We start from the raw sequence: 26,137 nt of genomic DNA, 5'->3' as shown, positions 1-26,137 counted from the left end.
TCTACAAGGGTTGCGCTACTCTCGAAGGAATATTTTATTATATATTTCTATCATTCTGATTCAAAGGATTATCTTGAAATTTTTATGCAACGCCACGCTTCGCCCAGACAGGCCCCGGGGACAAAAAAGGGCGAGGGAGGGGGCCTCGCTGCGATTCAATCACTTTCGGCTCTTAAAAAGGGCAATTTTCTCCAGATGTCTGCCCGAATCGGACTCCGTTTGGAATTGAACAACCACTAATTCGATACGATCACCTAGAGAAGAAAAACAAACAGTGAAAAAACTGCGAGACAAAAAAACTACAAAATTTTGCGATTTTACGTAATTCTGGGGCGGGCCTGAGATTCTGCTATATTGCTCTTGGGTATTCAGAACTTGATGGTATAATTTTCTCTGAGATCAGATCAATTTAGAGGGGAGGGGCACCCCATTTCTCTAGTTTAATGCATATACACTTTTACTGACAACTTTTGATTAATAACTTTTGATCGACTTTTGATCAATTTAGGGGGAGGGGCAGCCCATTTCTCTAGTTTAATGCATATACACTTTTACTGACAACTTTTGATTAATATCTTTGAACTTTTACGCCATTTTTCTCGTTTTGGTTACTATTGATACAAGTAGCTCTTTGATCGCAGTTTGGAGTCAACGCACTAGTGTAGACTTAGTATAGGGCGATCTTCCCTATAGTGAAGACTTAGTATAGACTTAGTATAGGGCGATAGATTGTTTCCCTATAGTTTCCCTATATATTGTTCCCCTATTATTTCCCTATAGATTGTTTCCCTATAGGGCGATCTTCCCTGTAGATGTATATTGTTTTTCCAGCCCCCAGACAACAATAAGAAGGTAGTGAATAGTTGTACAAGGCTCACTGGGCTTGGCTAGGACTAAACAGCTATGCCTTTTCCTTAATTAATTTAAATAAACTTATTCCACAAAATAAGTTTTTCAAAGAAAAGTAAAGAAATTCATTAAACAAAAAATGAGCAAAAATAAAGTCAATTAATCTCCCAAGCGTGAAACTACCACAAATCAGCATCGAATGAAACCCAAACCGAACAGAAATTACAATAAATAACCGAGTCAAACTCAAAACGAGCAGAAATTAACATAAGTTGGGCTCAAAACCCCTCTGCCTTCCCAAGGCCAGAACAATATGCACTTGACTGAAAACAAAATGTTTTTACTTTTATAACTTTAATAAATGAAATAATATTAACATTTTGATTACTAAATATCAGTATATGTATATTAAACTGACAATGCACATTCATTTGTATTGTTTTTTTTCAGTAAAGTGCAAATTTTGTTCTGGCCTATATTTTACTCGATTATTTATTGTAATTTCTGTTCGTTTTGGGTTTCATTTATTTATCGATGCTGATTTGTGGTAGTTTCACGCTTGGGAGATTATTTTATTTTTGCTCATTTTTTGTTTAATGAATTTCTTTATTTTTTTTGGAAAGTTTTTTTTTAATTAATTTCTGTTCGTTTTATATTGACATAGCCTTTTCAGGGAAAACAAAAATAATACTTTAAATCTTTTCGTTTATTTTTAAGATTGTATAGTTTGGCCTGCTATGTGTATGCTGGAGAAAAATGTTCAGCAATTTTTAACAACATACACCGTTTTAAAAATCTGGACACAAATAATAGTGTTCAATTTAGTTTCATACCTCCTCTATTTGACCTGAAATGGAAAAGTTGATACCATTCGCAAAAAAAATCTGTTTACTTTCTTTGATAGCTTGGATACACTTAAGCTATTTTGATTTGGTCACAATTTTAAGAGTAGAAGTAGCCCCGAAAGTTTGAACATAATACCCTCAGTGGTTCTTTGGATACTGTTGAGATGCCTTATTGGGAATTAGCATTAACACAGTGCATTTCGATTTAATCTTAAGGCAACATTTAGTTTTTAAACATAATGGGCAAATGGGAGGGTGGGCGTGGGAGGGGGATTAGTTGCCCTCCAATCACTTTCGACTATTAAAAATGGCATCAGCCCTTTCTATTTTCAATCGAATGAGCCCTTTACGAAGTTCCAATGACAACTCCTTCGATACGAAGTCCCTGGTCTAAACAACCACAACAACAAAAAATAATGCATTATACCCACATCGATCTTTACTATAAAAATGTCAAGCCTTCCAATCACTTTCTACTATTAAAAAGGACACTATGCCTTTCGATTTCCAATCGAATGAGCCCTTATTGAAACGACAACGCTTTCTATAAACACCTGATATGCCCCAGGGCATAAATTACAACCCTTACCCTAAGGGCTGTTAGGGTGGTTGTCATCCTCTAAGACCTAATTTCCAGAACTTTCAACTAGGTTAAACAAAATGGCCATCTCAAAATTTTGATTGGATGTGTTTGGGGAAATGGTGGGCGTGAGAGGGGCGGTAGTCGCTGTCCAATCACTTACAACTACTAAATGGCAGTAGCCCTTTCAATTTCCAATTAAATGAGCCCTTTTGAAGTTTCTACGACAAAACTTTCAATAAAAATCTTATATGCCCCCCCCCCCCGGCATAACTTACAACCCTTGCCCTGAGGGCTAGGGGGGATGGGTGTCATTCTCTAAGACCTAATTTCCAGAACTTTCTACTACGTGGAACAAAATGGCTATCTGAAAATTTTGATGGGATGTGTTTGGAGGAATGGTGAACGTGAGAGGGGGGTTAGTTACCCAATCACTTTCGACTATTAAAAAGGGCACTAGCCCTCTCAATTTCCAATTGAATGAGCCCCTTTTGAAGTTTTACAACTAATCTATATATAAAAACCTTATATGCCCCCAGGGCAGAACTTACAACCTTTGGGTTTGTCATCCTTAAATACATAATTTCCAGAACTTTCAACTACGTTGAACAAAATCGCTATCTCTAAACTTTGATTGACTGTTTTTGGGGAAATGGTGGGCCTAAGAGGGGGTTTAATTCCTCTCCAGTCACTTTCGACTACTAAAAAGGGCAATTTCAATTTCCAATCAAATGAGCCCTTTTTGAAACTTTTACAACAACTTTCTATATAAACCTTATATACCCCCAGGGCATAACTTACAACCTTTGCACTGAGGGATCTGAGGGGATTATCATCCTAAAAGACATAATTTCCAGAAATTTCAACTACGTTGAACAAAATGGATATCTAAAATTTTGATCAGATGTATTTGGGAAAATGGTGGGCGTGAGAGGGGCGTTAGTCGCTATCCAATCACTTTCAACTATTGAAAAAGGCACCAGCCCTTTCAATTTCCAATTAAATGAGCCCTTTTGAAGTTTCTACGACAACGCTTTCACTAAAAATTTTATGCGCCCCCAGGGCTTAACTTACACCCGGTGTCGTAAAAGCTGTGGGGGGAGGGGTTGTCATTCTCATTAATCCAATTCCCAGAACATTCCACTATGCTAACCGAAATGAATATCCAGATTCTTTGTTTGTTGTGTGTTGGGGAAAGGTGAGCGTGAGAGGGGGGTTAGTTGCCCTCAAATCACTTTTAACTATTAAAAAGGGCACTAACCCTTTGAATTTCCAATTAAATGAGCCCTTTTTCAAGTTCCTACGACAAAGATTTCAATGAAAACCTCATATATCCCCTGGCCATAACTCATAAACCTTGCCCTAATGACTGTGGGGAGAGTGTCCTGCTCAAAAGTGTAATTCCCTGAACTTTGAACGTCGTGGGACAAACTGGCTATCTTAAATTTTTATTGGATGTTTTTGGGGAAATGGCGGGCGTGGAAGGGGTGTTAGCTGCCTTCCAATCACTTTCGACTATTAAAAACGACACTAGCCATTTCAGTTTCCAATAGAATGAGCCCTTTTTGGAGTTTCTACAACAACACTTTCTATATAAAACCTTATATACCCCCTGGGCATAATTTAAATCCTTGCCCTGAGTGCTGTGGGGGAGGGTTGTCATCCTCAAAGACCTAATTTCCAGAACGTAAAACTACGTTGAACAACATGGCTATCTTACAATTTTGATTGGATGTGTTTGGGGAAAAGGTGGGCGTGAGAGGGGGGTTAGTTGCCCTTCAATCACTTTCGACTGTTAAAAATGAAACTATCCCCTTGAATCTCCAATCGAATGAGCCTTTTTTGAAGTTTCTACAACAACACCTTATATAAAATCCTTATATGCCCCCAGGGCATAACTTACAACACTTGCCCTGAGGGCTGTGGGGGAATGTTCTCCTCAAAAACATAATTTCTATCTGGAAATTGACTACGCTGTACAAAATGGCTATCTCAAAATTTTGATTGGATGTGTTTCCGGAAATGGTGGGTGTGGAAGGGGTGTTAGTCGCCTACCAATCACTTTCGACTATTAAAACGGGCACAAGCCACTCCAATTTCAAATTGAATGAGCCCTTTTCGAAGTTTATACGACAACATCTTTGATACGAAGTGCCCTGCTCTAAAGGAAAAAAATAATAAATAATACATTGTGCCAACGTCCTTCTTATATGCCCTTAGGGCATAACTTAAAACGCTTGCCCTGAGGGTTGTGGGGGAGTATCCTCCTCAAAAACATATTTTCTATCTGGAAAACTACGCCGAACAAAATGGCTATCTCAAAATTCTGATTGGATGTGTTTGGGGGAATGATGGGCGTGGGGGGGGGGGGCTAGTTGCCCTACAGTCACTTTCGACTATTAAAAAGGGCACTAGCCACTCGGATTTCCAATCGAATGAGACCTTTTTGAAGTTTCTACGACAAGTCCTTCGATACGAAGTGCCCTGGTAAAGAAAAAAAAACAAATAATACATTGTGCCAACATTGTTCTTTACTTAGCCAGCGCGATTGCGCTGCCTATGATAATTTATTCAACATACAAGCGTACACCTCGCGATGAGCGATGTGTCTCCCATGCATTTTTCCCAGGTCCCATCGTCTAAAACAAATGATCGTAGACAGTTGGGAGAAGACTCATTCAGCTACGCTAGGACAAAACAGCTAGGCCCCTTCAACAATATTGGAACCAAAACACTTGCATAGACCTGTTACAGAGTAATGTGTCTTTAGTTTTTGTTGTTTTTTTTTTTCACCTCGTCAAAACAGAAATAATATGTAGAAAGCTCAGAGAGGGCTCTTTCGGCTGCGCTTGGACTGAACAGCTAGACTTCTTCTATAATGCTGGAGTCAACATACTAACGTATACTTGTGATGAGCGATATGTATTTTGTCTAGGTCTCATCTTTAAAACAAACGATCGTAGAAAGCTAGGGGAAGGCTCATTCAACTAAGCTAGGGCTAAAAAGATAGGCCTCTTCAATAATATTGGAGCCAACACACTTACTAAGACCTGTTAAAGAGCAACGTGTATTTAGGTATTTTTTTCGCCCTCTCAAAAAACATATTATAAAAAGCTCAGAGGGATCATTTGGCTAAGCTAGGACTAAAGAGCTGGACAAATTCCATAACATTTGTGCATAATAATAATAATGTAATATGCCTAAAATTAATAACGTCTAAGATTAGGGTATGAGAAAAGTTTTTATTTAAAAAGAGTAGCTATGTAGGGCAATTTAAATATACTAAATCATTGATTGTTATTAATGACATGTATGTTTTAATTCAGACTACATGAAAATCCCTCCCCCCTCCCAAAAAATACTGATTTTACCTAGGAACGAGTTGAAATTCCTTCTGGTGGACAGCACATTTCACCCATAACGAGACTTCAGAGTTATAATCATCATAATTATAATCAGTTATAAACAATCATGTCTACTTATAAATCTATAGAGCACACAAAAGGAAAATAAATAATGCCAAAATAAATGCTTTGTTGACAAAATGCATCAGATTGTGTAATTTAAATTGTAAACTTTGCATCATATGTAGTCCTTATTTTTGTGTTTTCACATTTAACGTCAACATAGATACACTTACAAACGTGCTGGGTAACATGTTTGAGAAAGTGTAAAAATAGTTAGTTTTTTTTTTACCAGGAATATATTGTGTAATGGGAAAACTATGATAGAGTCCTAGTTCCTAATCATTTTATGCATTATCTTACTAATACAACTCAAAACAATATATTAATAACATATAGTAACAATTTTACTAATACAATTCAAAATAAATTACAATACATTCTCAATGCAAATTTATTACATGCTGCCCAATAACAATAATAACGCCAGTAATAATAATAATGAGATAAAAAATAACAACAGCAGAAAAAGACTAAAGAAATATTAAAAAAAAAAACAATTACTCAAGACGGTACACTTTGCATATTGGGTCCCTATATGTTATGTTTTCAATAAAAACATAACAAAGATACATATAAAAGTATTTTTTATGTGTCTTTAAATGTTGTGTAATGGGAAAACTATGACACAGTCCTAGTTTCTAATCATTTTTTGCATTTTTATGGGCCCCTATAAGATGGGGCAAAGGGGAGGATGGGCTACACAAAGGATGCAATATCAAAGAACTAAAGGACAGGAAAAAAGTGAAAATTTAATATCGAAGTTCTAATGCCCAAACTAGGATCCAGTAACTTAAAAGACGTTATGTGACATATTTTCCTTTGATAAGCATTTTAGTTTTAAGATTTCCCTTTGATCAGCATTTTCTTGTGATTATATATCAATCGTCAACAGCATAAAAACAAATTTTCAACGTGTTTTTTTTACGAGTTTGAGAATGTCGACGTCGAGATAAAATTCGATGATTTATATATATATATATATATATATATATATATATATATATATATATATATATATATATATATATATATATATATATATATATATATATATATATATAAATATATAAATATATAAATATATAAATATATGTATAAATATGTATATAAATATATATATAAATATATATATATATATATATATATATATATATATATATATATATATATATATATATATATATATATAAATATATATAAATATATATAAATATATATATATATATATATATATATATATATATATATATATATATATATATATATATATATATATATATATATATATATATATATATATATAGTCATGAGTGGTGACTTTCGATTTCTCTGTTACAAGTTTGTTGTGAACAAGTTTGTTCACAATGCCGCAAGACTTTTCGCAACCTAGTTCCATTAGACCTCTGACACAACTCTATAATAATTTTTGAATAATTTTCATTGATCCTAATACTACTTCACTTCAGAATATTTATATATACTTGGAAACACATGTATATCCATGCGGACGTGACTTTTATCATATCTAAGAGACTGGCACCTTTCCCATGAAGTTAGAGACGTAATAACTTGGAGCCGGATAGACTTCTTAATAGTAAAATTTGTTTATGTTTTTACTAGAACCTTATCAATGGCAAGCTAATCTGAAGAAAAAATGCAAATAAACACGTATTTTTGATCATCCTTCTGGGACAGAAAACACAAAAGTAGAAAGTCGATTGAAACCTCTATAATAGGGTTTTCTGATATGCTGAGTTTCATAATATAATTTTCATCGGGATTACTTAGGTTTAGATCCTCCAACACTTAGTGACAGGAAGGGTTGACCTCCGCATCGGAGGATCCTGAGCTAGAGACCACAGTTCATTGAAGGATGATCGTATAGCTATTACTTCATCTTCAAGGGAACGACCAACTGTAACCCATAGTCTACCACTCTTTCGGAGGGCCAGAGGAGTTGAGCACCAGGCATCACAGGGAAGTCGTCCTTGCCTCATTCGAGTCATGTGAACCCTGTGTCATCACCTTCTATGTCGGACTCCGTTGGTTATTTGAGGTTGTTTGGTGAGAAGCCTGATCCGGATGTTGTGTAAATTCATCGGAAAAACTCCACATTTAGATGATGTTCTCACAGGGGCGACAATTGGAGGCGAGGGAATCACACCCTATATTTTTTTGCTACCCCTCTTAGATTTTGAAAATATCTTTCTCTGTTATTTTCATTCAAAAATCCCTTTTGGGACTTCCATTAAAGGAAGCAAGCAAAAAAAGAAAAAAAAAGCCCTCTCCCATATTTTGAAAATTACGTTTTGTCCCTCCTTATAATTTCATGAAATAAAGTCCATGTATTTTCCCCTTTGTCCAAGAATTAGGCAACTTTTCTCAGGTTTGTAACTCTCACTGGGCAGCCTTAAACTTATTGAGTTTTGCATGTTTATAAATTCTATAAAAATCCGATCCTTTTGATGCAATAATCTCGGATCAAAACTCAGAACTCGAAACAGCGAAAGGGTTTGATTGTCAAGTGATCCAGAGATCTCAGCTGAACATTCTCATATTTTCATCAAATTTTTATTAGTATAAATCCATACGTCTTACAAAATTCCAAGATTTCTATAGGGCCCGAGAACCCGCTGCAAAGGTCCACGAGATGATAATCCTCTTTCCACCAAGGACTGCCCAAAAAAGTGGCACTAATTAGGGAAGAGTTGGGGGTTGGGGCAATTGCCCCTCTTTTAGAATTTGAAAATACCTTTCTTGCATCTTCATGTTAAACAGAATTGAAAAAAAAATCCTACCCCCTCCCCCCTTCGTTTTTTCGAATTGGCATCACCGGCCAACCCCAGTCCCCAATTATTGCCAACGAAACTTTAAAAATTACCACGTTAAAATACAAAAATATTTACTATTGCATGTATTGCTCTATGTGCTCACTCCTGCACATAGAGACAGGGAATAGATAGAAATTATATGATAATTTAATTGAAGTAATATTATGGGAAATTTCCAGCACAAAGGATAGAGCCTCTGGACGTTTGTTCCCCTACAACGGAGGTTACTTAAAACAGACAAAGGTACTTACGTATTACCCCGACCACACTCAAGAAGTAAAGTTAGGGTTTTGATCCCCTAACCCAAACCCCCCAAGGGGGGCTTTGGTTGGGCTCCTAGCTAAATTTTAGCCCATAAGCAACGAGGAGGTTGCTTCATGTACTAAGATGATATTTTTCACCAGTTGCGCGGAAATTTTGTAGCCTTGCTCAATTTGTGGTGCTGAAAATTAAAAACGAGCTTTCTTGCGACGAATTATGGTCTTGATAATTTTCTAACTACTACTACTAAAACGAACTCACTGTGGCACCAAGCCACCTGAGGCCAGAACAGCTATGCATGCTCCTCCTTCAACCCGTTTTATTCAGAGTTTCAATCTTTACCTTCTCCCATGAAATACTAATTTCCTTTAAATCCTTCCTTACGACCTCTTTTCACCCGATTCAGGCACGATCTGCTTTCCGTTTGGCTACAGCTGGATGGCAAAAAAGCACAACATTTGGCAATCTGTCAATCTTCATCCATAAAACGTAGCCTTACCATCTCAACCTTCATTACAGCCCTAGAAATTGGAATCGAGCCCCAATTATCGTAGAGCTAGTTGTTCAACCCAAGCAATTCCTCTGGAAAATAATATTATACCCAGACAATTCCTTTGGAAAACATATAACAAATCACATTGATGGGGTATCCTAATTTGTTACGATGGCATTGTTATCGCCCATGGTCAAAACATCAAGTAATTGAACGGTCCAATCATTGCCAATGATGAATTAAGCGGAAAAAAATTTGACATATTATAAAAATTTATATCATATATCTCTACCATTCACCTGCAACTGAGTTCACATTTAAAATCAGGAAAAGCAGATCAGGCAATCTGAGAGGAAGAGATGGATATAGTCCTTCCCCGTTTTTTACTGAAGTGGTCGAGAAGTCCTTAACAGAACAACTAAACTTTATACCAGATATATAAAATAAACAAATATATCATGCATACAACTTAAACTGTAGGGCAATTAACGAAAGTCTTTTCGCAGAGCGCACATGTCGCTTCTCCCTACATTTTCTTGAAATAAACAACAATTGAAAACTTTTGTGTACCTTTTGCTTACCTGTGTGCTTACCTTTTTGTGTATTTTATGGTGTTGCACCCTTCCTCCAGAGTTTTGCATCCATTTGAAACTACGAGAGCTTCACGTTCATCACCACTCAATGTATGTATCATGTCTCTCATCTCTACGTTTTCTTGAAACACATAAACTTCAAACATGAAAACTGGTTTCACGTCTATTTGTGTTCATCTCTACGTTTTCTTGAAACACACAAACTTCAAACATGAAAACTGGTTTCACGTCTATTTGTGTATTATGTATATTGCATTATTTAAGCAGTAAGTTTTCATCCATTAGAAACTGCGAGTTTTGCGTCGGTCGTGACGTAATGCATACGCCATATCTAGCTTTCTAAAGTTTTCATGAAACAGTCAAAATTTAATGCGAAAACTAAGTTTACCGTTCTTTGTGTATTATATCTGTTCCCCCCCCCCCCCAATTTTTTAATCCAATTGAAGCTATGAGACTTTTACGTCCGTTGTAAAGTAATGTATACGCTATATTTCTCCTCCCAACGTCTTCATGAAACAAATAAATATCAATAATATATTTACCTTTCTTTGTGCATTATATCTGCCCCCCCCCCACCAGATTTTTGCGTCCGTCTGAAGCTATGAGAGTTTTGAGTCCATCGTGACGAACTGTATGAAGCTATGATTCTCCTCCCAACATTTTCATGAACCAAACAACACTTAAAAATATTTGTTAATACTAAGTTTAATTTTTTTGTGAATTTTACGTATTACCCCCCCCCCCCCCCCTCCATAGTTTTACGTCCATTCGAGGCCATTAGAATCTCGCCTCGGTCATGAGGTACGCCATGTTTCACGCCTACGTTTTCATGAAACAGACGATCTTTAAATATGAAAACTTGTTTTACCTTTTTTGGTGGATTATGTCTGTTGAACTCTTCCCCCCAGAGTTTTGCGTCCATTTGAAGCTTCACCTCTTCAAAATACATCTTTGGGTTAACAGGAGACATGTATCGTTTGGCAACAGCATTGTTTGAATTTGACCTCCAATCAGAGGAGCGACTAAAGTTGCTCAACTTCTTCCTGAGAACAGGTAAATAATAAAAGAAAATTACATTTTCCTAATTTATTAGGAAATTATTTTTCTTATTATTACGTTTTTATTTACTATTATGTTATATTTTTTATTTTCTAATTTATTGGGAAAACGAATAATCCTTTCTAATTTTTTTTTTTTTTTTTTTTTTTTTAATACGCTCAGATAGCTAAAACCTAGATATGTAATGATTTATTCCAGTGGGAAGAGGGTGGTCACCAAACTAGTGGAAAAAAGACTAATTATATAAAATTATGGAAACAATGACAAAACGGTTTGGTTCATGAGTTTTCGAGAGGGGTGACCCCCACCCCACCCCTGCATACTTGCCGGCAAACAAAATCTTAACGTTTTCACTATAAACATACATTACTAGATTATTATTAGACGAGCAATGGCCAGGGGCGCAAATTGGGGAGGAATTGTTCACTATATTTTTTTGCTCCCTCTCCCCCACAATTTTGAAAAATATTTTTTTTCGCATTTTCATTGAAACAACATTAAAAAATTTCCCCAGCCAAGATTTAAAAAATACATTTTTCCACCTCCCCCCTATATTTTTGGAAGTTGAAACCCCAGCCAATCCTAAGCATGTAACTAGAATTTTGTTTCGGAAGGAGAGAGCATTTCGGGGTAGACAGAGCCCTGAAGAAAACGGAAGCAATAGTGTAAGGTACATGGGGAATATAAAAATAAATCATAAAAAACACTGGTTTTGAGGAGGCAATACGGGAAAGCTTCTCTTGTACAATCCTGGACGCTGCCGTTAAAACTAATAAAGTCACAATTTTTTTTTAAATACTTTCCAAGAACAGTTGAATACTAATCTTGAGAGTTTAAAATTTGATAATATGAAAGATGGTTGGAATAATTTTAGAAAAATAATTTGTGAAGTTGCTGAAGGTGTATTAGGGAAGAAAGCTAGAACTGCAGCTAAGAATGTTAGTGAAAAAGCTTTATGTTTAATAGAAAGGAGAAAGGACTTGTACAAGAATTATCTGAGTGATAGATCGTATGAAAACAAAAGAAATGTAAAGAAAGTGGAGAAAGCATTAAAATATGAACTAAGGAGGTTTGAAGTGGAGGCCATGGATAAAATTGCCGAGGATCTGGAAGGTGCAGCTAGACGGCATAATAGTAAAATATTGTACTGGCACGTTAACAAATTGAGAGGGAGTAGTCAATCCGGACTTGTCCCAGTTAAAGATAGGAATGTGGTCGCAATTAGCGATAAGGAAAAAACTAAAGCGAGATGGGCCGAACATTTTGAGACCTTGCTTAACCAAGATAGAGTTGCAGGAAAAAATATAGAGGAAAAGGAAAAAGTTTGTGATACCTTGGATGTGAAGGAAGATTTGTTTTGTGAGGAGGAATTAGCACAGTACTAAAAGGATTAAAGAATAATAAGGCTCCAGGTGCTGATAGGGTGGTAAATGAGTTTCTTAAATATGGTGGCTCTGAGGTTAGAAATAAGTTATTGAAGATTATGAATATGATTTTTGAAAAAGGGGAAGTACCTAACGATTTTAGGAAAACCTTAATTAAGCCACTTTATAAGAAAGGTGATAAAAGTGAGTGTGGTAATTATCGAGGCATTCGTCTGGTCTCTGTAGGTAGCAAATTACTTAGTAATATGATACCTTTTAGATTGAGGCATACCCTAGACAAAGTTTTAAGAGAAAAACAGTACGGTTTCCGAAAAAGTAGAGGACGTGTCGACCAAATTTTCACTCTTAAGACAATAATTGAGAAGTACCTGAATTGTGAAATAGCTGTCCTAATTTTTATAAATTATGAGAATTTGTTTAATTCTGTTGATAGAGGAGTTTAAGTAAAATTATCATCCTTTTATGGTATACCAGACAAATACATTAAAGTTATTAATGCTATGTACGAGAATAACACTGCTGCAGTTAAGGTAGGAAATGAGGTTAACTGCTGGTTTCGTATTAAATCAGGAGTTAAGCAGGGTTGTGTTTTATTCTCCTTTATATGGATCATTTTGATGGAATTTGTTTTAAGGAGCACAGGAAAGGCAATGGGAGACCACGGAATCAAATGGGGAGGAAAAAGTCTCCTGGACCTGAATCATGCTGATGATTTAAGCATCCTGGATGAAAGTGTGAGAAAAATGAATGAAGTTTTAGAGGTTTTGCGAGTTGAGGGTGCTAGACTTGGTTTGAAAAATAATGTTAAGAAGACTAAATCACTAAGGCTATGAATAAGTTAAGGTGAAAAGGTGACGTTGGGTAACGAAAAGATTGATCAGGTGGGTAGCTTCAGTTACCTTGGTAGTATTATTAGTAAAGACGGCGGGAGTATTGAAGATGTTAAAAGTAGAATAGCCAAGGCTCAGGGTGTTTTTTCACAGTTAATAAAAGTTTGGAAGAATAGGAAGATTAAAAAATTAGAAGCTACAGTGATGACAGTGGTCAAATATGGCTCTGAAGCAAGGACGCTCCAAAAAGCGGATGAAGATTTGCTAGATGTTTTCCAGAGAAATTACTTAAGGATCGTTCAGAGTACCCTGCTTACTGACCGCATTTCAAACAATAGGCTATACGAAAAATGTGGTTCAATACTGCTCTCTAGGGCTATAATGAAAGACAGGTTGAGGTGGTTAGGGGACTTTTTGCGGATGAAGGATGACAGATTGCCGAAGATGGTTCTTTTAGGCCAACCATCTAGAGCTAAACAGAAAGCAGATCGTCCTCGTCTGGGGTGGGATGAAGTCATAAAGAAAGATTTAAAGTAAATGGGAACTTCCTAGGAGGGCGTAAAAAGGGAGGCTTTGAATAGATTGGGATGGAGGAGGAGCGTGCGCAGCAGTTTTGACCAAGGGCGGCTTGGTGCTGCGGTGAGTTGTTAGTAGTAGTAGTAGTACTACGCTTATATTCACCTCAAAACTACATTTTAAGGCCATAATTTCTGATTTTCGGTGAAATTCTTGAAATAAATATGTATACACTAATATGATTATTGAGGGACACTTATATGATGATTATTGATATTAATATGATGACACTAATAATGGTTTTTGTTTTTAGTCAGCATAAAACTACCAGAATGTTATTGTCAAGACATATCCAAAAAAATGAGAGCTATCTTTTTGTAACACCTGACCCCAACCTCTGGCCTTTAAATGCATTTTCAAGTATCTAACGTTTCCTCATTCCTTTAAATAATAAAAACTAAAAACAAACAACAAAAACAAAAATAAAAAATAAAACCAGCATGCCGGGGGTAACATAAACGGTAAAAAAGGCCAGAAAATGCTTTTTAACATAAACGGTAAAAAGGAACAAAAAACCACGAAACCACTTTTTTATTCCTTCTTTATGGATACAGAGCAGGTTTTCAATGAAAATTTGTGGTTTTTTAATTTTTTTTTTCAACGAAAATACCAAAAAAAGGAATAGTTCAAAAATCTAGAGAAGCAGCAAAAAATCTAGGGACCCATCTCCGCCCCGTTGGCACCCATGACTAGAAGAAATTTCCCCTACTCCTGCACACTAGCTAGAAGGATCATAATACCTTATCTTTAGAATATTACGTCAGGCAAACCTTCCGAGCCCAACAACCCGGTCTCGGGTTGTTGGCATCCTATAGACTTTATAGGACGCTAGGCCTTTTTTGCCGTGAGTCTTGGGTGCTTACGGTTAAACAAATTCCCACGAAACGTCTCAATTTCAGCTACCACCGCCTGGGTTGAAAAATACCAAGTCCTGCTGCAAGCACGAGTAAGTGCGCTTTATATAAAACTTTTCAAAACATCTTTGCTACACTCCACTGTACCTATCAAAGCTTTGAAATATAAACTTTTCTTTTAATTAAACATTTCCCATAATTAGAGATTCCTTAAGTTTATTATTAATCTGCTTTATTTTGTATTCACCTCATTCGGCATTTTTGTTTATTACTCTTAAGAATGTGGTTTTCCTATTATTTCATTTTTATTGTCAACATTTTACACAATTATTCATGTTTATCACTCTTTATTCTTCATATAGGCTTCGTCTTTTTTTAAAATCTAAACACGGCGAAATGCAGAAAAAATATTGGAAAGGCTATAAGAAGTAGTACTCAGCGATGTAGAAAATTTATATTCAAAACAACATCCGTAACAGGAAAGTTTTGATTGTTGAGAAAACATAAAACATGATTTGAAAATATTAACCCCTCCCCCCCGCCACTCCACCTAGCAGCAATTTGATTTTGTTTTACCCATGGATTATTCAGCAAGATCTCTTTGGTACTAGAGTGAATAGATGCCCTGCTTGGCAAGGCGTAGTCCAAGGATTGATCCCTGCAACAGGAAAGGTGAGCGACAAGCTTGCTTCTTGTCCCTGTAAAAAAAAACCACTAACTGAAACTTTGATTCAACACCATATCGACCACCAATGGCTCTGGAGGATCTTTCTTTCGCTTTACTAAACCCAGTCAGAACTTTGAGGGTTCTTTAAAATATCTTGCAGGCAGAGGGGGTTAAATACTCCAAAATTCCTTAGATTTTAGCACAAATTCACGAAAATGTACGGGGGACAAAGTTTTTTTCTGTTTTTGTATGAAGATAAAAAAAAAAGATTTCCTATTTTTTGGGGGGAAGGGGCATTTTTTCTTTTTAAAATAAAAATACCAAAAAAGGTATTTTTACAACTCCAGGGGAGAATTCCCCTCCCCCAATGGGCGACCGTAGATTCTAGCATCATTAGACATCGCTTAGAGTCATTGGCAGATTCTTGCTCTTGTACAGGTAGCCTACAATTATTTTTTTTTAATACTTACATTCGAAAGCATTCTCGCATGGCACCATGTCCAAATGGAGTACTTTCCATTCTCACTGTGACTTCATCTTTGACCCATTCTTTCTTCAAGGCATTATATCTATGCCGTATTGCTTTTTCTGTTGGAAAATCTTCAAAATGGAATTTTTCCCATGGGTCGTTCATTGATCTTATCTAGAAGAAAAGTTTAAACCAATTTTCAATTATAGCCAGGGTATGTCTTTTCACTGAGGTCGAAAACTTTTTAGGAAGCTAAGCTTAGTGAAATATAGGTCGTATATTTGCAGGATCAATCATCGAACATCGATTCAAAGTAAGGTCGAGTAATTCAACAGAACCCAAGTTTATTCGAGATCCAGCAAGACTTCGATACTTAAGGCGATTTGCTATCTTAAAAAATAATCCCGTCTCGTCATTTTTTTATTTTGTTTTGCCAAACTATTTAGAATTGATCGCCTATCAATTGACCAAGCTACAATTTCCGTCTATCAATGCTGGAATAATGTTTGCCCTTCAGATTTTAGTCAGTTCCTTCGTGTTAAGTGTCCTCCACGCATATGAAACGAGGAATCCAGATAATTTCGTGGTCGAATATCGAGACGCCACAGGTACCGGCTTTACGATCAGTTTTTTTTTTGGGGGGGGGGGAGGGATGTAATGTATAAATTTTTTTTTCTTTTTTTTTAAAACATATGATGAGCAAGAGCGTTGTTTTTTACTGATTGAGCAATTGGCTGAGAGTCAAAGGGTTGCAGCCGTCTGTTATCAGGTGCATTGTGCCTTCCCTGGACGGTTGTTGTGTTTGATGTTTATTGTATGAGTTTCGTAAATAACAAGTAAATAGTCCATAGCGGTCGGGCGGTCTTGCCATAACTTGTAGAGCTTAGATATGAGGTCTAAATGAACGACAGAAAACTAAAATCTGACGACCACTTTCTAGTAAATCTTAGAAAAACCATTTAACTTCTCCCCTTTTGTGCTGGAGATAGAGATGTCAAGTTTTATTTAAACTCACATCATTTAAAGGTGTAAGTTTTGTTTTTTCGATTAAACGGAACAGAATTTTCTTTTCAAAGTTGAGGCAAGGGCAGTCCCTAAAAATGTTCTAGCATACCGGCTGGGAAAGCGCTAAAAATAAGCTCAAAGGGAACATCAATTAGCAATTTGGCAGCATTAAGAGTTCCCTGTTTTGCTACCCGCTTTGATTAAAAACATTGTCGACACAGGCGAAGTATTATTTATGCTGTTGGTACACTGAATAGACAGCACTTTAAACCTTCGTTAGCTCTTTGAACTGTTGACACATTCAAGATCCCCTAATAATGTTTACAAAAATCTTAAGCAAATACTATTTGAGTAATTTGGCAGTTCCCTGTGGTACTGGGAGATATCACTAATGGGTACCCTTGTCTTTGAAACGGTCAGTCGACGTTGAGGCTCGCAAAATGATTTTTAAGGTATCGTATCGCCTTATGATATTTTTTCTAAGAAAGCGTCTCATATATTTTCTAATATATTTTTTCTAAGAAAGCAGGAAATATATTTTCCTGGCCATTCACTTTCCTAGGCATGAAAGTCCAGACATTCGTGCATGCCACTCTTATGAGCAGAAGATGAATTTATTGACAAAAGTCACTTCCTGATTAGTGGAATTTAGAATCCGAGACATCAGGGACACCAAGATTCACGAAAATGGTAAGAGGGGCAATGATTATTTTTAGCTGTTTTTCAACGAAGCTATAAAAATATGATTTTAAAATCGTGGGGGGGGGGGCAATTTTTTTCAATGATGTTATCAAAAAAAGTTTTTTTTGAATGTTATCCTCATATATTTTCAAAATATATGAGGGAAAAATCTGGAAAGGAGGGCAATTGTCCTTCCTCTGTCCCCCGTAAATTGGTGCCCCTGCTAGACACAGAGTTCTAAACTCAACTAAAACCTTAGCTTTAACCTATGACAATCAAGGACCAAACTTACAGGTGAATGGCAACTGCAAGGATACTGAAGTCTGGACATATACGAAACTACATACGCAACATATACGCAACTACATATACGAAACCTAACAACACACGCATATGAACTTTGCTTTGCACAATAAGTAACAAATGTTGCACATCCAATAGCAACCCCGTGGCCTTAAGTTGAATTTAATCGTTACTTAATCATCACTTCGTTATAAAAAAAATCCACAATAAAGCTGGGTGTAATCTTGACTTCCTGGCTATAACTCTGTCTTTCAGACATTGATGGTGGGTGGGAAGAACCCCCTCCCACCCTCGAAATTTTGAACGACTCGTAAAAACGTACAAAATGCATATAACCTAATTTTTGATGCGAATTTTTTTTTAACCCAACCCCCCAATTCCCCCCCTTCCGAGCAAAAATCCTGGATACACCCTTGAGATCTAGCCTCTGTTCGAAATCTTGTTTCCCTACATCGTTCGAATAAATCAATTTTTTTTGTTCTGTTTTGATGTCTTAAACGAAACGAGACCATAAAAAATAGGATATTCTATAAAGAGTATAGAGAAGTTTTTGACTAGCCTTCAGAAAACTAAAGACTAATTCACAAGGCTCTCAATATTCTTTCACGTGCTATCATGTTGGTAACTTTTAGGATAAATTAAAATTATCTAAAGAAGTCAAGCAAACTCATTTTCAGAAAAAGCGCTAGTTCGCCAGGCCGTTGTTCTCTCTGTACTTGGTTGCAGCTGCTTCTGAAACCTACCCAGGTAAGTGAGGTTACTCAAATGATTGATTTTTTTTTGTTACTATTGAGGTAAGTGAAGCTGTCCACCTGATCAATCTTTTCATTACCCAACGTCACCTTTTCATCTTCACTTATCTCTAGTCTAAACGACTTAACATAATCTTTCAACATAGTCTTTTTAACATAATTTTCAAACTATTCTCGAGTCCTGAAACCTCCAAAAATTCATTCACTTTGGCAACATTTTATCTAGCATTTGATACAGTGTTCTCCCATAGCCTTGTATGTGCTAGTTAGGATCATGTCCCTTAAAATGATCCATACAAACGGCGATAGAACACAACCCTACTTAACTCCTGATTCTGCACCAAAGGAATTAATAACCCCACTTTTTACCTTTAACTTCTGTCTTAAATGGTATAATAAGGGTCGTAACGATTCTACACCTTAGTAAGTGTCGAGGGGGGCATTTTCCACCACCTGATGCATATCTCAGAACGCCACGCGTTCCACACATTTTCGCCACGCTTGGTACAATTTCCATCACAGTTGGCACAATTTCCGCTCCGCTCGGCTCGCACCCCCTGGTGTATGTGATGTCTGAAAGTGAGCGCCCCATTGGGAAGCATATGCCAAAACTGGCGAGAGCAGATTTCATAGTGTTTTAATTTACATATAACACAATTAAAAGTGATCCTACCTGTTTGCCCCTTATTTGTGGACATAAGAATATTAGATGAAATCACCCCTTCATATCCTTTGAACCAATACGGCTGTGATAATTAAAAGTGCAACTTGTGCCATTTTGGTCGAAAATGAGTTATTTGTGCCATGGGTAAACTAAGCACGAGGAGTCGAATGGTGCGTTCAGGATTGTAATATCTTGTACCGTTATAAAGATAAAAAGAAACATAGGCCTCCAAGTGGCGTATGTCTCTTTTTATCAGGTCTTGTTGCAATTCAGAATGACAGAAGAGGATTAACTTATGGAGCTATAACATGGAGACCTGGCATTTCTCTCCTTTTATGTTAAGGAAAAAGGAGACATACACCATAAAATGGAATAATTTTGAATTTACTCGAAATACTTGAATTTAATTTATACTACGGAAAAAAGCAAAAAGATTCGGTTTAGAATATGTTCCCTTTACCCACATTAGCCTCATCCTTCAGAGCGAGCAAAGCCGACAAATTTTTTTCCATTTTTTGGCTCTCCTCAAAAGTTACAAAAATGGTATATGTCACACTTTTAATTATCACAACCGAATAGCCAATCCAAACCTATAATAGATATGGCCTCACTACTACGGTTATAAGAACAATAGAGAGGTGTTCTACTTTAATGTTGTTACTACTATTCCCCTTATTCGTGATATCACCCGAAAATTAAGATTTTTTATTATTTTTCTATTGATATTATTATTTTTATTACGATTTGTATATAGACAAGCCGCTACTTCAAAAAAGACGGGGGTTAGTCACAGCAAAATTATTCACGTATATGATGTAATATTATGTATAGGATGTAATAGAAAGCATAAGATGTATTAGAATGTTCAGGATGTAATAGAATGTATAGGATGTAATACAATATGACAAATACCTTGGCAACAGCATTTTTCCAAGCTTGAAAGCTTTTGCTCTTTCTAGGACAAGGTTCACGTTTTCTTTTTTGACCCATTGCAATTGAAAAGTATTTAGCATCGGGTACTTTATCCTTTTTAATTGAGTCCTCACTGCAAACAAACAAAGATTAATGCACAAAAAAGGAGGAAACAAAGAACCAAAAGAAAAAAAAAACAATATTTGTATTTTGTGTGTAATTGCCAAAGTTTGGAGAATTTAAGGAATAACTTTTTTGTGGGGATACACCACAGCTCCCAGGTATCTTTGAGACTTCTTCTAGGGATCTAATTATTCAGGAGGAAAGTTTTATGGAGAGTTTTACGGTACTTATCTGTAAGCCAGTACACACTCGAGAATCTGGATCTACAGAAACGGGGTTGAAACAACTGAGACGCTTGGTAGATAGATAGGAATATATATATATATATATATATATATATATATATATATATATATATATATATATATATATATATATATATATATATATATATATATATATATATATATATATATAACAAAAGCATGAAGAACAAAATAGGGAAATCTTATTGCAAGACAGTGGAGATAATTTGAATGAATATTTCTACTGTTTCATTTGATTCTGCATTAGGCAGCCATATTTGGCGGAATATACACTTAGACCCCGAAGCCGCGCCAAAATTGGCGGCGCGCCGCCGAAAAAAAAAAACGGCGGCGCGCCGCCGAGCTTGCATCAGCGCGCTGATGCCGCCGCTGATTCTATCAGTGGTGGCGTCACTAAGACGCCGCCCTTTTTTCTCTGTTTTTGGCTTATAAATATTGACCACCGGGTTTAAACCGTCATCCCGGCCAATCGGGTTCTTAAAAAAAAAAACGGTCCTCGTGGGCTCGCCATGTATATCGGTTCATAGGAAGGAGAAGAAGAAATTTTTCTTGAAACAAAAATTCTACCTTCCATTTTAAAATTCTGTTCATTTTTCTTTCTAATTTGTCGGATGAAAAGAGTTAGGTAAGAGCAATAGGTACTTCAGGATGTTTTCATAGGCAGCGCAATCGTGATGTCTAAGTAAAGAACAATGTTTGCACAATGTATTATTTTTTTTTTTCCATACCAGGGCAATTTATATTGAATGAGGTGTCATAGAAACTTCAAAAATGGCTCATTTGATTGGAAATTGGAATAACTAGTACCTCTTTTAATAGTCAAAAGTGATTGGAAGGCAGCTAACATCCCTACCAGACCCACCCTTTCCCCAAACACATTCAATCAAAATTTTAAGATGGCCATTTTGTTCAGAGTAACTGATTTCCATAGAGAAAATATGTTTTTTTAGGAGGTTACTCCCCCACAACCCTTAAGGCAAGGGTTTTGTAGTTATGCCCTGGAGGTATATAAGAACGATGTTGGCACAATGTATTATTTATTATTTTTTCCTTTAGACCAGGGCACTTCATATCGAAAAAGTTGTCGTAGAAACTTCGAAAAGGGCTCATTCAATTAGAGATTGGAGTGGCTTGTGCCCTTTTTAATAGTCGAAAATGATTGGAAGGCAAGTAACACCCCTTCCACGCCCACCATTTCCCGAAACACAAACAATCAAAATTTTGAGATAGCCATTGTGTTTAACGTAGTTGAAAGTTCTGGAAATTTGGTCTTAGAGGATGACAACCACCCTCACAGCCCTTAGGGTAAGGGTTGTAATGTATGCCCGGGGGGCATATACGGTATTTATAGAAAGCGTTGTCGTAGAAACTCAAAAAGGGATCATTAGTTTGGAAATCGAAAAGCCTAGTGCCCTTTTTAATAATCGAAAGTGATTGGAAGGCTTGACATTTTTATAGTAGAGACCAGGGCACTTCGTATCGAAGGAGTTGTCGTAGGAACTTCGAAAAGGGCTCATTCGATTGAAAAAAGAGAGGGCTGATGTCCTTTTTAATAGTCGAAAGTTATTGGAGGGAAACTAATCCCCCTTCCCCCCCCACCCTCCCATTTGCCTTTATGTTTAAGAAGTAAATGTTGCCTTAAGATTAAATGAAAATGCACTGTATTTATGCTAATTCCCAATATGGTATCTCAGCAGTATCCCAAGAATGACTGAGGGTATTATGTTCAAACTTTCAAGGCTTCTTCTGCTCTTAAAATTTGACCAAATCAAAATAGCGTAAGCGTATCCAAGCTATCAAAGAAAGTAAACAAATTTTTTTGCGAATGTTATCAAGTTTTCCATTTCAGGTCAACTAGAGGAGGTATGAAACTAAATTAAACACCACTGTTTGTGTCCAGATTTTTATAAGAGTCTATGTTGTTAAATTTTGCTGAAAATTGTTTTTCAGCATACAAATAGCAGGCCAAACTATAAATTCTTACAAAAACGAAAATATTTAAAGTATGATTTTCTCTTTCCCTGAAAAGACAATGTCAATATAAAACGAACAGAAATTAATTAAAAAAACTGTTTCCAAAAAATAAGTTTTTTCAAAGAAAAGTAAAGAACCCCATTAAACCAAAAATAAGCAAAATTAAAGTCAAATAATCTACCAAGCTTGAAACTACCACAAATCAGCATCGATAAATAAATGACACCCAAAACGAACAAAAATAACAATAAATAACCTAGTCAAATTCAAAACGAGCAGAAATTAACATAAGTTGGGCTCAAAACAGCTATGCCTCCCCAAGGCCACATCATAATTTGCACTTTACTGACAAAAATACAAATGAATATGCAATGTCAGTTTAATATACATATACTGATATTTAGTAATCAAAATGTTAATATTATTTGATTTATTAAAGTTATAAAATTAAAAACATTTATATTTTTTCAGTAAAGTGAAAATTATGTTCTGGCCTTGGGAAGGCATAGGGGTTTTCAGCCCAGCTTATGTTAATTTCTGCTCGTTTTGAGTTTGACTCAGTTATTTATTGTTATTTTTGTTCGTTTTGGGTTTCATTTATTTATCGATGTTGATTTGCAGTAGTTTCCCGCTTGGTAGATTATCTAGAGCTAGTATAGAAATATATCTATAGAAATGAATAACATTTTTGCACAGTTATCAGTGCAAATTGAAGTTGAAGTAGCCTTAAACTTTGACTTGAATCGTTCTATATTGACCACTTCTTTCAGAAAAGAATTTCGGAGGGTTATTCCGTGTTGATAAGAAAAGAAGGTAAAGGTGCAGTTTAGTTCCTCCTGTAGTGTAGTGCGCAGGAGCCCTATGGTGAAGGTGCAGGTTTGTTCTCCCTTATAAAACAACTTATTTCAGCAGATACAAAGAAGAAGCCCAATTGCAGCATTCTGTGGTACCCCAAGGTCCAGCACTAGTATCAGATCCCGCGAGTGGCAGTTTATGCTCGTCAAGTTCTGGCTGTACCGGCCACATGTGCCCCAGCTAAACGGCTTTTTAACACAACAGGACTGATAGTGACTGAAAAAAGATCAATGGCTCCAGGCAGAGTGAACAAACTGACTTCTGTTACATCAATTGTAACTGAAGTGATGTAACCGCTGATTTAAAATTGTTGGTGTTGTTAAGCCATGGTATCTGATTTGTATACAGTGTTTTTTCGATTTTGTTATTTGTTTGTTTTTTCACTTCCTTTTCGTATGTATTTGATGAACAGGAGAAGTTTGAACTTCAAACTTTGAAAGTTATACACACATTAGACCAAATCATTAACAAGAAGGAAATGACTAAACACGGGATTTTATAGAAACAATGCGATGTTAAACATAAACACAACATAGGTTTCCCTGGGTCTAGTGGCTAAAAATGAGAATTCTACTTGGTCTGATGGACGGTGAACATAAACACTTTCCGCACGGCCCAAAAAATTCCTGTTTTGTCATATTGTTCTTGTATGTTTTTAGCTAACCATTTAAAAATCCTCACTAAAATCGAGGTTGAACGTGCTTAGTGAAGTGGAATTTTTATTGTTATTTTTAATTAGAAAAATCGGCGCGCCGTGGCACACCACCGGGCTAAAAATCAGCGGCGCGCCGCCCAAAGAAATTGGGCGCGCCGAGTGACATGCCGCCATCGATACTGAATCACACATTCGCCGCTGTCATTTCGGCGTGGCGCGGCTTCCGGGACTATATACACTAAATGCTCTATACACAAATTTAATTCAAAAAGATCTTACAAAATATTTTAAAAACCAAAACATTAACAAAGAACTGGTCACACAAAGACCTTTGAGATTAGCTGCCAAAGAGGCTGGATTAGCAATAAGAACGTGTTTTTAAATTATTTTTCTTTCATCTCATTGAATCGCCTTATTTTACCTTACTTTTTATCAGTCCTGGTTGAACTTCGCTGAAGTAAGGATGCTAGGACTGCTTTGAAAAAATTTTAATTTTTGGTTTTATTGGTCGCATGTTATTGTGAGTCTATTTTCTTTTATATAATTTTGTCTTGTGCTGAGGACGGCCCTTGGACATAGGGCCGAAATATTCATTCAAATTATCTCCACTGTCTTGCAAAAAGATTTCCCTATTGTTCTTCGTGCTTTTGTTGTTTGTTATGGAAAGGCACTGTGGTCTTCGTCGTTATTTTATATATATATATATATATATATATATATATATATATATATATATATATATATATATATATATATATATATATATATATATATATATATATATTTATATATATATACGTTCATTTTACTTATTTACTTAGCTGTCTTGCTTATCCAAGGATGTAGAGATCCGCATTCTAGACTGTGACATAAAATATACAGACTAAGTATGGAAAATATGTGCTGCCATCTAACTGTAACCTAGCCAGGAATTTATTCTCAGCATGTCCCGGATGTGCGCTTAAACATATCGTCATGCATCCTTTTGAATTAAAAGCATAGAGTTATCTTATAAGGATTGAAAACTATCAGAAAGTCAACATCAATTAATGATGTTACGTGAGAAAGAAAAACACGCAGAAAAATATGCTAAGACTGTTGCCACATTTATTTGTAAAGTATTACCGTATTTTCCAACCCGTAAAATTTTCGCTGCCAACCCCCTCCCAAACTGCAAAAAAGCAGCAATAAAAAAAAACCTTTTACTTATTAATAAGATAAAAAGATTTTCTATGGTTGGACACTCCCCTCCCATACACGAGCTTTCCAAAACTATTTATAAGGGAAAATAGTTACTACGACTATATCTACGACTATATACTACGTATATAGTATACTATATATTATACTATATACCTTGTCTTGTGTACAAATAACAGTGACTTGATCGGAGAAATTTTAGATTTTTTACGTGTTGGAACCGTATTTATAAATAAAATTTGTTCAATAAGCAGTTGGGCAATTCTGATTTACTTTTGGAATCTGGTTGTGTATAGAAGAAGAAGAAGAGACTAAAATTAATTTCCTTGTTGATATTCTACGTAGCTTCTAAAATATCAAAGCTCTATCAATCAAGGTCTAATATACTTTTTATTTTATTCTCTCTATCATAAAATTACACTATCATATATGTCTAGAAAAATTAGGAAATATCAGGAACTCAATTAATAATGAAAAAGTTGAAAAATTTAAATTTTGAAAAAAAGGTGGATCCAAATTTAAATTTAAAAAACGTGGGTGAAAAGTCAGAAAAAAATAAGCTAAAAACGTATGGCTCCAAACAGCTTAGTGAGGTAGTAGATGTAGTTGTCTTTGGGATTCAACAGATTTTAAATGTTTGCATCTTTGCGGACAAAAAGCGTTGTCAAACTTAACTAATTAGTTTTGCTGATTTATTTTCACTGTTCCACGTGACAACGCTGACAAAAATGTTATACTGCCCTAAAACTTCATAATCGTGTTTCAACCAAAAGAAAATTTTAGAAAATCTCTCTTCTCAGGTATTCGTAGACCTAAGATTTGAAAATGCTTTTATTTTGACATTCTTGGTATTTCAAGGAAGCATAATCCAATCCCAATTTTCAGATTCTAATGGAAGAACACAAAGTGGCGCCAATTAAAAAAAGCTTTGGGGAAGGGGGTGTATTTTTCAAAATCCAAGAGGGCAATTTTGTTTTTTACTAATGAA

At 35.8% G+C, this 26,137-nt stretch overlaps 1 protein-coding gene across 1 annotated transcript in view; it reads right to left on the bottom strand.

Annotated features, from left to right (window-relative positions):
- The window catches only part of LOC148941864 (eukaryotic elongation factor 2 kinase-like), a 121,213-nt gene that overhangs the window by 74,119 nt on the left and 20,957 nt on the right, over positions 1 to 26,137 (bottom strand). Inside the window, exons 2-4 of the mRNA XM_089103160.1 lie at positions 20,077 to 20,209; positions 15,761 to 15,933; positions 10,788 to 10,962 (exon numbers count right to left, since the gene is read on the bottom strand). Of these exons, the coding sequence (XP_088959286.1) occupies positions 10,788 to 10,962; positions 15,761 to 15,933; positions 20,077 to 20,209 (481 nt within the window). The remainder of the gene's footprint in view (positions 1 to 10,787; positions 10,963 to 15,760; positions 15,934 to 20,076; positions 20,210 to 26,137) is intronic.

The sequence above is a fragment of the Artemia sp. Qi Xiang Cuo genome, chromosome 17 (genome assembly GCF_049724085.1).
Source record: "Artemia sp. Qi Xiang Cuo chromosome 17, ASM4972408v1, whole genome shotgun sequence".
Lineage (NCBI taxonomy): Eukaryota > Metazoa > Arthropoda > Branchiopoda > Anostraca > Artemiidae > Artemia > Artemia sp. Qi Xiang Cuo.
This window is presented reverse-complemented; position numbering and strand designations above follow the sequence as displayed.